At 36.3% G+C, this 13,569-nt stretch overlaps 1 protein-coding gene across 2 annotated transcripts in view; it reads left to right on the top strand.

Moving 5' to 3' along the window:
- The window catches only part of GABRG3 (gamma-aminobutyric acid type A receptor subunit gamma3), a 764,363-nt gene extending 750,943 nt beyond the window's left edge, over nucleotides 1–13,420 (top strand). The window contains exons 8-10 of one of the 2 annotated variants that reach the window (XM_027571971.1): nucleotides 1,656–1,852; nucleotides 2,151–2,210; nucleotides 7,249–13,420. In XM_027571971.1, the coding sequence (XP_027427772.1) occupies nucleotides 1,656–1,852; nucleotides 2,151–2,210; nucleotides 7,249–7,530 (539 nt within the window). In that variant the 3' untranslated portion in view covers nucleotides 7,531–13,420. Of the gene's footprint in view, nucleotides 1–1,655; nucleotides 1,853–2,150; nucleotides 2,229–7,248 lie in introns of both variants that reach the window. The other variant, XM_027571970.1, reaches the window with a different exon arrangement.
- Nucleotides 13,421–13,569: the final 149 nt, after the last annotated feature.

Raw genomic sequence — 13,569 nt, 5'->3', positions numbered from 1 at the left:
TCCAAATCTTCATTTGCAGTTCAAGGCTAATTGCTCCATTGTACCCTGGAAACAATCCATTCAGAGTTCCTTTATTCAGGGTTCATTAATTTTCCTTTCTGCTGTATCTTCAACCTGCCAAACATCTTAAATCCTTCCCTCCCTTTCTGTTGCCAGTGCTCTGGTTCACCCACTCCTGTCTCTTATACAGACTAGTGCAGTAGACTGCCTACCGATCTTGCTGATTCCAAAAGCGAACTTGCATTTTTTTTAATTATATTCACCTTGTACAGTCATGCTATTCACCTCGTTTCCCATACAAGGAGTGTGTGCTCATGTATTTGATAAGTTTGGAACATTAAAACAAGTTGATGTGTTCCTTACCCAAGTAATATGTAGATACCTGCTCCTTGTGAAAACATTAAAGCATTACAAACAGTACTATAAGTATTCTTTCACCACAGCCTCCAACCTCACCAAAAATAATGTCTACTCTCATAAGAAGTCACCACTGTTGGGGCGCATGGGTGGCTCAGTTGGTTAAGCATCTGCCTTTGGCTCAGGTCATGATCCCAGGATCTGGGAACGGGCCCCACGTCAGGCTCCCTGCTCAGTGGGGAGCCTGCTTCTCTCTCTCCTTCTGCTGCTCCCCCTGCTTGTGTGTTCTCTCTGTCAAATAAATAAATAAAATCTTAAAACTAAAATAAATAAATAAATAAATAATCTTTAGTATTGACACATATATATATAAAATAGTCAAAGTCAGACCAACACTATTATTAATTAACTAATTAATCAATGAATCAATACATTCCATGTGAAGCATTCATTGAAATGCCTAAGATGTGCTAAGCACAATGCTTGATGACAAGTAAGCAAAGATAAGCAAGGTACAGTTTTGTTTGTAATGATCACACAATTTATTGAGAGACAGACTACAAAGACTATAAAACATGCAATTCTCTGTGCTAATGCAGAAACCAGGCATATAGAAGGTAAGGGTAGTGCAGTCTTGCATGTTATCAACTCTGCCTGGGGTGTTATAAGCAATGCCACCCCATTAAGAGAGGTACTTCAGCTGGGTCTTAAAGAAAGGTGGGAATTTATAAATTGCAGAAAGAAAAAATAAGAAAGGAAACAGTTTATCTGGACAGAAGAACAGTGTGAGATGTGGAACAGACAGAATGTATGGAGGACTGCAAACTATCTTTTGTGTGTGTGTGTGTAATTTTTTTTATTATGTTATGTTAATCACCATATGTTACATCATTAGTTTTTGATGTAGTGTTCCATGATTCATTGTGGATAACACCCAGTGCTCCACGCAGAACGTGCCCTCTTTAATACCCATCACCAGGCTAACCTATCCCCCCACCCCCTCCCCTCTAGAACCCTCAGTTATTTAAAAAATATTTAAAAGACAAAATATGAAACAATTTGAAAATTTCTGAATAAATTGAAAGGTGTTGACTTAATTCAGGTATTTTAATGTTAATGTATGGATTATGATAAAAAATGTTATGGAAATGTTGCTTGCAAAATTATATAGACATTAAAATTAAAGTATTATTATATTTATGTAATGTCAGGAAGGATTGACCTAAAAATAAAACACTGTTGGAGTGGAGGAATTTTGTATGGCTCCTTTTACAACTTGATAACTGTCTCCTGCACAGGCATCACCACAGTGCTGACCATGACCACGCTCAGCACCATTGCCAGGAATTCCTTGCCCCGTGTGTCCTATGTGACTGCCATGGATCTCTTCGTGACCGTTTGCTTCTTATTTGTCTTTGCTGCTCTGATGGAGTACGCCACCCTCAACTACTATTCAAGTTGTAGAAAACCAACTACCACTAAGAAGAAAACATCGGTGAGTTCTGGTAGCAAAGATTTTCTGGGAAAGTAGTGGGAGGATAGTTTGCAATAAATGATCCTTATTCCTAAGGATCTTATACAATGTTATATAAATAACTACTTCAAAAAGATGTCAAAAAACAAGACAGATATTCTGAAGATATGAATATGACCCAAATGCACCTCTTCAGCTTCACCTACCAGTGACATGGATTGATGTAATCATACCTCAAAGATTGCTCTTAATGAAGGTGATCTATGATGCAGATTTCCAAAGAAGTTTTCTAATTATTTTTTTTCTGCTTTTCTTGTAGTTATTACATCCAGATTCCTCAAGATGGATTCATGAGAGAATAAGCCTACAAGCCCCCTCCGTATGTATAGCATTGAAGGTGCAAATATTTCTGAGAACTCTTTTAAACTAAGATTGAATGATATGTTATTGTTTATGTATGCATGTATTGAAAAACAATGAGTAATGTATATAACCCCTTCAAAAATGTGTATACTTTTTAAATATCCAATTTGGAAAATAAAGGGAAAAATTAATCATAATCCTTCTACCTAAGGATTAGCATATATATACATATTCCTGTTTTTTAACTCAAAATATATTATGAATAATTTTCTATATTACAAATATTATTTTACAGAATCATTTTAATGATGCATTATATGTTCATGATTGATGCATAGACAATCTTGGTTGGATACTGGGCTAATCCACACCTTCTCACTTTTATACATATTCTTATCACCGCAGTTTTGTATAAACCTGCGACTATTAACTTAATATAAATTCCTAGAAGCAAAATGGCTGGGCCAAAAGGGTTGCTTGGCTCCATCAGCAGTGTGGAACACCCACCTCCCAGAACTCTCCCTGTACAGGTTTGATAGCCAAACAGAAAACTGGCTTCTGCAAACTATTCCCTTAGCATTTCTTTGATTACTGATAAAGTTGAATATTTTCGTTTGTTTATTTTTTATTTGCATTTCTGTTTTTGTGACTTGTTTTTATGTCTTTTGACTTTTATGAAAAATTTTTATATAACCTTTTTAACTTTTTTGTCTTTTAACTTTTTTAAAGTAACGATCTGCCAGTTACTTATACTATATATTATGTATGTTGTATTTTATATGACATAAAACTTATATAGTTATATACCGAATAATTAAGGATATTAATATGTTTTTTTGTTATGTAGTTTTAGTTCAGTTTAATTGCAATGTTGTCACTGTTCATTTCTTGTGCTTTTTCCACACACATGGTTTTAAATCACCTTTGCCAAATCTATCAGTCTTCCCTTTTGTGGTCTCTGCATCTTGCTCAGAATGATCTAACTCTCCCTCACTTTCTTTTGAGCACTTACTTTTTTGGACACTATATTCTAAGTGTTTTCATGTATCAATTCATTTTATCCTCAAAACAACCCATTCTACTGATGAGAAAACTGAAATATGGAGAAATTAAGCTCTATAAATATTGGTTAAGTTTCAACAACTTACAATATTGTTATATTTAATTATTAATGCATCTGAATTTTTAGTATGTGGCTTGAGGTAAGAACCCAACTATTGAAAAATTGAGAAATGTTTTAAAATCGCTGATGTGGACTACCTTTTTTATTATATAACAAAATTTATATATAACTTGTATCTCTTTATACATTTCAATTCACTAATTACACTGAATGCTTTATGCCCACCCATACGTGGTTTTCTAATTGCTGATCAGTAATTTATGTTTAGTGCATTTCAACATACTTTTTCAAGGAGACTGCTTGGTTATCTCTACTCTGCAAGTGCATCATTTTAGTTCTGACAGAAGGTGAGTGGTGAAGCCACTTTTACAGCTGTGGGAAGCCACAGAGAACATACAGATTTGTCAGCAAATGCTTCCAAATAGCAACAGACTGAAAAGTAATGGAAAATGTTGGGAATGGGGATGCTGTAACAGAGACAAGTCAGAACAAATAGCCTGAGGTCCAGAAAGCACTTTACCACACATAGCCAGGGGGCTGGGAGTGGAAGAAGAAATATTGACATTTTGGTATAGAAAAGATACTGCCAAAAGAAAGAATTTTTTAACATAGAGAAAAAAGAATTTTTCATAAAGCTATAAGAATTGTTTGTTGTTGTTTTTTTTAAGAGGCAAAGTGTAATGGCCTTGAAGAAAGTACATAGAAAAACAATTCAGAGTGAGAGGCTCTAGGCCAGGTGAGAAGACACGGAGAGATCTTCAACAAAAGTTCATAAAACAGCCGAATAAAGAGTTTTCCAAGGTTGGGTGATAATTGTCAATGTCTTCAGTACTATTCTGAAAGATCCACAGGGATAGGCTGGTTAAAGGGCTGCTATCACCAACAGCCACAGAGATGAGCAGCTCTGAGCTGCTCAGGACAGGAGCCAGGTCCTACTAACAATCACATGTGCATGTTAGGGCAAGCTGTCTGAACATCCCTGTGCCTCAGTTTCCTAACATGTAAAATGCAAGGCTAACCACTTCATATGTGCAGTAGTACCTGCCACCCAGGAAGCATAGCATTTCCAGGGAAGTCATAGGACTGCATTATATATGCAGGCAAAGCAAGAATGAGTCACAGTCCCACTTGGCTGCAGGTGACCTTGAGGACTCAATAATTAAAATCTCCATTTTGAGCACAGTTTGAAATTTTTATGACAAATGAGAAGTATGCATTTAAAAAAGTATTTAAGCAATTTAACATATGGCTGTTTAGGGCTCTTAGCATCCTAAGTTTTATTGCAATATTATAAAATGCAATTAATTTTATTTCAAAAGTAAGCTATAAAGATATAAATAGAACTCTCTTAATTATTAGATCAGGCTTGTATATGTTTCAACGATCATAAGTTTTTAGTTTGTTAAATGAAGAAGTGAAATAGGGGTTTCTCTTGACCCCAGAAACCTTGCTGCTTATTTGCCTACAGCTCTTCTTGTCACCCTTTAGATCTTTAGTGAGCTGTCCCCACCCCTTCAGAGCCTTCTGATGCCTTTTCTGCATCAACATCTTCCTTTAGGCCTGCTCTGTCAGTAATGGCTGGCTACTCATCTCTGTGTCACTACACAGGCACAGAGGTTTGAAGAAATAAAAAGATGAATATCTGACTGAAAACTGTCAAAACACACAAGCAATTATTATTTAATAAAGGCAGATTTTTCAGATTGAATCTTGTCAAAAAGATGCAGAATCTTCAAATGCAGCGGACTACATTTTTTTTTTTCAGCAGACCCCTCCTGGTGATTTTTATACCCCTAGAAATGTGTCCACAGTAGAGCCTATAGAACAACAAAGTTTTTGTTTCTGTCCATTGCCCAGAATTGTGGAGGAAGGTAGAAGGCTGCATCATGACACTCTTGACTGGCCATTAAAAGGATGCCCCAAAGAGACAAGCCATGAGACACTATGGACTCTGAGAAACAAACTGAGGGTTCTAGAGGGGAGGGGGATAGGGGGTGGGTTAACCTGGCTATGGGTATTAAAGAGGGCATGTATTGAATGGAGCACTGGGTGTTATACACAAACAATGAATCATGGATCACTACATCAAAAATTAATGATGTAATGTATGGTGATTCACATAACATAATAAAATTAAAAAAAAAACTATTAAAAAAAAAGGATGCCCCAATAGGCTACCAGTTGTGAGGCTGCATGCTCTACACTTTTACCAGCTTTCCTCTGGTTTTTGACTCCAGACTTCTATGGACATATTCAAATTAACATCCATAAGAAAAAGGAAAGGGGCACAATGTTTCCTTGTAACAATTGTTTTTGATAAAAATATAGTTGATCCTTAAAAGAAATACAGTTAACCCAATAATGTAGGGGTTAAGGGTGCCGACCCCCAACACATGCAGTCAAATATCCATGCAGTCAATAACTTCTGACTCCCCAAATACTTAACTACTCATAGTCTACTGTTGAGTGGAAGCCTTACCAATAATATAAGTAGTTGATTAGCATATATTTTGTATGTTATATGTATTATATACTATATTCTTACATTAACATAAGATTGAGAAAAATGTTATTAAGAAAATCATAAGGAAAAGTAAATACATTTGCAGTACTGGGCTTATATTTATTGAAAAAAAAATATCTGCCTATAAGTGGATCTGCACTGTTGAAATCCATGTTGCAGGGGCAACTGCATAAGAGGTACTCAAAGATGCTTTCTAATGAGTTCTGAAAGGTCTCTCTCCCAGCAAGGGACAAAGGATCTAGCCAGCCAGCTGAGAACTGGGTTTGTGCATCCTCTTCTCCCTTGATTTCAGGCTCCACTGCTTTCACTGGCACACTTCAGTCCCTCAGTTCAACCAGCACAAATAACACTAAAGCAGAAAGGCAACTATGATTTTTATTTCTTTCACATTATTCACTCAAATTTAGAAATATATCCTCTTGACAGAATTCAATTTAATACATAATTCATAGTTATTTTGAAGAACTCAAACAAGTGTCTGAAGAATTGACAAGTCTGCTGCTATGAAGAGTGCAAATCAGGGTCTTGAAGAAAAGGGCATATTCACATAGACATCTTGGAGCTGGACTCATATTCCCAGGTCTTTTTCCCTACATCATTCCCGCTCTTCAACTTGGTCTATTGGGTTGGATACCTGTATCTCTAAATGTCGCTATGGTGATGAGTGAAGAGCACTAGGTTTCCCTCTTTACCTTTCACCCTTTGAGAAGCCACTTCTCAAAGTTTAAGAGTGATTCCTCTCATTTATGAGTGAACATAAGTCATCCTCTCTCCTTTACCTGCCCTACAGTCACTTTTCCACATCAGAAGGAGAGCTTGGGAAGTAGAAAATAAAACATTCCAATTGTACACATTTTTGGCTGTGACTCTTGATATGACAAGTGGTGTCTGGCCACCACACACTGAAAGCTAATTTTTTACATAAATTACATGGAACAAGAAGATTCTCTCATCATTCTTATATAGCACAGTTTTTACTATTTACTACTTAGGTAAAAAACAAATTTATCTCTCCACATTTTAAATGTACTGCTTAACACTTAAGGGTTTGTAGACAATATGTACATATTTACTCCCAATCAATCAAAAAGTAGGCAGAACAGAGACTTGAAATGGTTAATACACATCTGAAAATGTGCTCAGCCTCCCTCATCAATAATCTGAGATATGCAAGTTTTGAAAACTGCACTGTACTCTTTTTGCATTAAATTTGCAAATATTGAATTGGCAGATTGAACTCTCAAAGATCAAACTGTCCAGTACAGAGATGGGGGATGTGTGGGAAGGGGCATGGCATTATTCTATTTATCTAAAGGACAGACATAACATACACCTATTGCTTGATTCACCTTGGGCTGTACTTATTGTATTTCATGATGATTTTTGTGTTGTTCTTGTTGCCTACAGAACTATTCTCTCCTCGACATGAGGCCACCACCATCTGCAATGATCACTTTAAACAATTCTGTGTACTGGCAGGAATTTGAAGATACCTGTGTCTATGAGTGTCTGGATGGCAAAGACTGTCAGAGCTTCTTCTGCTGCTATGAAGAATGCAAATCAGGATCTTGGAGAAAAGGGCGTATTCACATAGACATCTTGGAGCTGGACTCATATTCCCGGGTCTTTTTCCCTACATCGTTCCTGCTCTTCAACTTGGTCTATTGGGTTGGATACCTGTATCTCTAAATGTTGCTATCGTGATGAGTGAAGAGCACTAGGTTTCCCTCTTTACCTTTCACCCTCCCCAGACCAGTAGTGACCAACTGCAGTAGGAAGGAAGGACACTGCTCAATTTATCTGAAGTTATACATTACCTTTGAGCAGTACAGGAGTATGTGGCAAATATTTCTATTATGTATTTCACACTCACACACATGTGTGCACATACACATTAATTGAGTCTTAAAGTGATATTCTTGCTAATCCCTTATTAAATCTGTAGCTTGGTGATGTTTATGAATGGTTTTTGGATATTGAAAGCAGTTGCCAATTGTTGCCAAGAAATCTGTAAAACATGCAAGCAAATAGCCAAGAAGATCTCTCAGGCCAAGACCCCTTCTATAACTTTCCTTTGCAACCCTTGGATGTACCAGTGCCCACATTCGTGGAGCCACTGCTTGCTGGTACACACTCATGCTGACCTCAGCCCCACGTTCTTGGGCAGTCTGAGTTCAAATGTGAACTGCAGTGAGTTTTGACCCAGTTTCCTCTCCCTGTGTCCTCTTTTACGCAGGCACCATCATTGTTACTTAGCATTCCTTTATCAAATAATTTCACCCTAGGCTTGGGAAGGGTGTATATGCATCCACAAGTTTCTAGTTGAGAAAAAAATAGGATTTTAAAAATTCTCATGTTGCTGAATTCAATGATGTTTATTGCCTCTGAACATCAGTTACCACTTTATTCCAAACTACTGAGAGTCAGCAGTATTTTTAACTTTGGGTTCTGGGACTAGTTCAGCTGGAGTTCAACATTTTACCTTAGTTGTGTTTTACTAGACCAAAACACTACCCCAGAGTATGCGTCTTGCTTATGTTATGCTATTACAGGGTCAGTGATTATCTTCATCTTGCAAAGACAGATATATAGCATTCACAAGATTTTGTCTTGAAAATGCTTTCCAGAGTGTGAAAGAAATGTAGATAGAATTTAAAACTTGCTTAGGGAATATTAACTTTCAAGTCAAATCAACCTTAGATGCAAAAACAAGGGCAATGGCTATCATCAATGATATATTTTGATGAACAAAAATTATTTTATACTTTGAAATATGAATACATAGCAAAATCCCAAAGAAAAGAATCCCCTGAAATTATTACTCTTTTGATATTTTTATAACACAAAACTAACTTGCTTCTTGATGTTAGTTCTTTGTTATGACTGGATGCCAGTATGTACTTCACAAGACTCTTCAGAAGCTTCCCACCATTGATAGGGAAAAAGAAAGTCCTACAGTTCATTAATAATGCTTTGGCATTATTAAAATTTTGGTACTAAAATTTTGGTACCAGTATCTCTGTGCTTCTCATTTTTCTCACCCAGAAAACTGAATTAATTTTATTGGAAACCATATAATTTTATTTTAATTATCTAGTGCAAATATGATTATTACTCAGAAAAAAGATAAAATAATATACAGAGAGAATATATAAAAGTACTGATTTCACACAATTTACTGGATGCAGACCAGACAGAAGGGGATGGGAGTGGAAGAGGCTAGAAAAGTAAAATTAGATGAATCTGTTTACTTTTATGAACATCATTCATATCAAGTAAATGCAAGTATATTGGGATACAATCACCCAGTTTTCAAGGACTTAGTCTATAAATAGTGTGAGATATTCAAGCCCATTGCTTTTCTTCCTGTCAACTCCCTGCCATTTGATTTGATAGTTGCTACATAGGCCATAAGCCAATTGGGTTCGATCTAGCAAATTCAGCTTAAAATATAAAATAACAATAAATATTTGTGGAGAACCAGGTTGAACCTATTGGCTTAATAAAATTTCTACTCTATTGGAGAATTTCACCTCCTAGCATCCTTGTTCTGTTTCTTATGCATAAACCACCCTCCCAACCTGGCAGTGGTAGTTTGGAGGCATCCTGACCAAAGGAATTTCTCCATGTCCCACCAAAGCATTGAGTACCCATGGAAGGTGGCCCAAGGCCAGTCTTCTTCAAACATAATTTTCAATTTTATGAATTTATAATATCTAAATATGAAGAATTTCAACCCGTTATGTCTTTTAAAAAGTTCTGGAGGGAAATGAACTTTCTAGTGAAATTCTTCTTGGAAGGAAAATAAACTTAGAACACTTTTATAACATAAGTTTGGCACAATTTTACCTTTAAAATTTTATTGATGCTTCTTGTTTCAAAGCCACTTATTATTTGGGTCTCATTGGCAACTCTTATGAAATTATATATATAGGATATACGTATAAATAACCTGTTTTCTGAATCCAACCATTCTCTTCTCCCTGACCTCAGTCATCCTGCTGATCTAAACACATTAGTTATCATTCATTTTCCATGAAGGGAAACTTTCATCTCAAGAGAGTCTAATAGATGTTCACTCACAACGTGTAAAATTCATTTCTGTACATACAGCAATCTACCCACAATGGGTTCTGACTAAAAAGAACTCAGACATCCCTTCAGAACACATTAATGTCAGTTTCTCCGCAGCCTTGCCTGTTCAAGTTCTCTTTATCAATTTCAACTCCTGAGATGAGCCTTCAGTCCACAAATAGAGGAGAGTGGCATGTACCTCATGCAGATGCAGAACTCAGGGGCTCGCTTACTAAGTATGTATGAGTTTACCTTTAGGAGAAAGGAAGAGGAGAGGCACAGGAACAATGTGAGGGAAATGTATCACTCTTAAATTGAAGGACTCTCTTTCACCAGTATGCTTGGTTAGTAGGGTTTGTGTAAGGTGTATGGATGTAAGACTGTTCTGCACAGACCCAGCACCCTTACAGCTCTGCGCAGCTTGCTTTGCATTTAGACTTGAGAAATACTTTTGTGGTTTTGTGGCAGCTGGTGGGGAAGTTGTCTGAGTGACTGGTATCCTAAAGGTGCTACTGTGTTCCTTACTTTCAGAAATACTGTAAATTGGAGAAATGAGAGTTCTGTATTTTGAAAAGGATTTCTAATTTCTTACCACTGTGGATCATACTTACAACTGTGACTGTCTCTCCTTTAGGATGCATCCAGCTTGAGAGATAAAGAGAAGGCATTTCACATTAATGGAATTAGAGAAAAATGCCTCTTCAGAGCCTAGAAAGTACAGTCTGTACAAAGTCTCAACACCAATGACCAGAGGAGAGATTCTCAGGTACTGGACAGAGAAGGAAAATGTTACTATAATTTACTCTGGACCCAGCCAATACTGACCCTAATTTGCCCAAAATATGCCTTACAGTAACATATAAAGCTTATATCATACACATCTTATAGATTTTCCATTTCCTGTGATCACATGTATTTCATGCCAGGTTTTTTTATTGTTTATGAATGGATGGAGACAGCATTTTCATTTTTTTATGTGCCAAGCAGTCTTATCCTTAATTGTCTATCAATCAGTTAAGAACACAGTTTTTGTGGCTTCAATTGGAAAAATGCTTGTTCTCCATGGCAAAGTATTTTCAGGCTACATAAGGGAAATTGGAGCCTATCTAAAAGTCAGTGACATAGTACTTATGATGGGATATGAGTGTCCACATAGAATCTTCACACCAAGTCTTTTTTACCTAGCCATAGCTTGCTGCAGTAAAAGTGTCTAGACATATTTTTGCTGCTCTGCAAAATATCACAGTCTGCAAGCAAAGGTGGGTAATTGACAACTCCATTTTGCATTAACAAATACTTGCCACAACTAGGAAGCAACACACTCTTTATCTAAAGGGCTAGAAAACAAGACAAACAAAACCTCTTCTTCCTTGATCATTTTTTATCTCAGCTGCCAGTAACTGAGAACTTTCTGTGATTTATTTGCAAACTTGAAGAATTATAACTGGTTTCTAACCATTAAACTTATCACTATATGAGATCAAAATTCTCAAGACACAAAGCACCTTGAAATCTCTCCATAATCTTGCAACTGTCTGCTTTTTCTGAAAGTTTATGAATGATACACATATGAAGTTTCATCATCAATTTCTGTAAAAAAGAAAAGTTAGTGAATGATTTGGGATAAACATAGATATAAATATACATTGAAATGTTTATGATTAGTCTTGGGCTTCAGAACACTATTGTTTTTAAAATATTCAGAAGGGGGTCTGGAAATGAGGGGAAACAGACTGTAAATACACTGTAAATGTGAAATTCACAATTTTCTGTTGAGTCCCCTTCAAATTGCCCAAAACTGAGGAAGTATGCAATCTGTACATGTTTCTTTCTCTCAAATTTGCCTGTAGGAAACCTTCAGGTTCATATGGTTTAGAAGTACCTCCAAATTGTATAATAACATCCAAAGAACCAACCAAAAAAGAACAATTCAGGCTAAATGACAAATCCCTTCTTGTAATTCCTTCTTGACTTACTTTTTACTTAAAAATAAATTTCTATCATTATAAGGAGAAAACATGTATATGTTGAGATAACAGGATAACAACTCAGACATTCATATCTCTGGGAGAATAAAAACTTGGCTTTTTAAAAATGTCTGATGGTTTTGAAGACTAGAGACTAGAGCAATTCGAATCCTCCTTTTAAAATTTCTTCTGATTACAACTCAGCAATTCCAGGCTATAAGCCTGGTCTAGTTCTAGTAAAGTCAAAAGACAGGCTGTTCCCTACTATTTGTTTGTTTGTTTGTTTGTTTCAAAATGTCCTTTAGTTAAATGATGCTTTGGTTTTTAATGTTGGCAATAAAATACCTTAAGCCTCTTATTACTCTGCTCACATAAAAAAACAAATTTTAGACTAGTTTAAATCAGTGTTAAAAATTAGTTGAACAGTCACTAACAAGTTTTCAATGTTTTGAGCTAATCAAGTAGGTTTTTCAGATTGTATAATATAGGAACATGAGCTAGAAAATTAGGAAGACCAAACACACAAACGTGCACACACACACACACACGTGCATACACACATACATACTTCCATACACACACATGCATACACACAAAGCAAACACTGCTTGAATGCAACATTCAGGTAATTGAAAGAAATGTAAATTGTTGTACTTGAATTATTCAGATAATGGCCTACTTTCACCACTTTATTTGTCGAATTTGTAATCACAACACAGTTTTCCCAGCCCAGTGGACCAGCTCCACAAAGTGAGGGTGATAATGGTTCCTGCAGGGAAGTAAGGTCCTCTATGTCTGTTGAACAGTTTAAACTCAACAGATTGGAAAGAATAGTGAAGATTGATTGTCAGTAATGATATCCCCCAGAGTGAGAAGGTAGCTGCTATCTTTTCCTCTTTTCTAGTTATTTGGAGTTTCTTCTTTGTTTTTCCCACGAAACAGTTATTCACAAAATAATTAAAGTTCCCAATTTCCATTAAAAGGTAGAAGTCCCAACTCACAGTCAGACTGATTTTCAGGAACAAATGACAAGTTCTTTGATTTGATTAGAATTTATTATAATAGTTTTTTACTATGCACTGTTCATGTTTATAAGAGGAGGGGTTTGGAGAGGTCAGTTTGTCAACTGAGTGAAAGCCCCCCAATACATAGAGCAACAGTTTAGTCACTTTGATGGGGAGATCAGACCACCCCATCCTCTATCTAGCCATGACAGTCCCAGTCAACCCATCCACCATTTAGTTAACATGCCCCATTCATTTAGTCTATGCACTGGTTAGTGCAGGGTAGCCCTGGAACCTATAGAAAAAGTTTTAAAAGAAAAGAAAAAAACTGCATTCTGAAGTAACTTTCAATGCAATTGCAAAATAAGTAATGATGATAGAAAATTCACATAATTTGCTGACTAAATTTTTGAATTCTGTGCCATATAGGATAAGATTTTAGAAGAAATAAACTATGCTGCATCACTATAACCATCATCATCATCACCATCACATCACCACCATCACCACCATCACCACCATCACCATCATCATCACCACCACCATCATCACCACCATCATCACCATCACCATGATCACCATCACCACCATCATCACCATCACCATCATCACCATCATCACCACCATCATCACCATCACCATCACCATCATCAGCACCATTATCATCATCACCATTATCATCA

Source organism: Zalophus californianus, chromosome 6 (assembly GCF_009762305.2).
Source record: "Zalophus californianus isolate mZalCal1 chromosome 6, mZalCal1.pri.v2, whole genome shotgun sequence".
Taxonomy (NCBI): domain Eukaryota; kingdom Metazoa; phylum Chordata; class Mammalia; order Carnivora; family Otariidae; genus Zalophus; species Zalophus californianus.
Note: the sequence above shows the minus strand (reverse complement) of the source record. Positions and strands in the feature narration are given on the sequence as shown.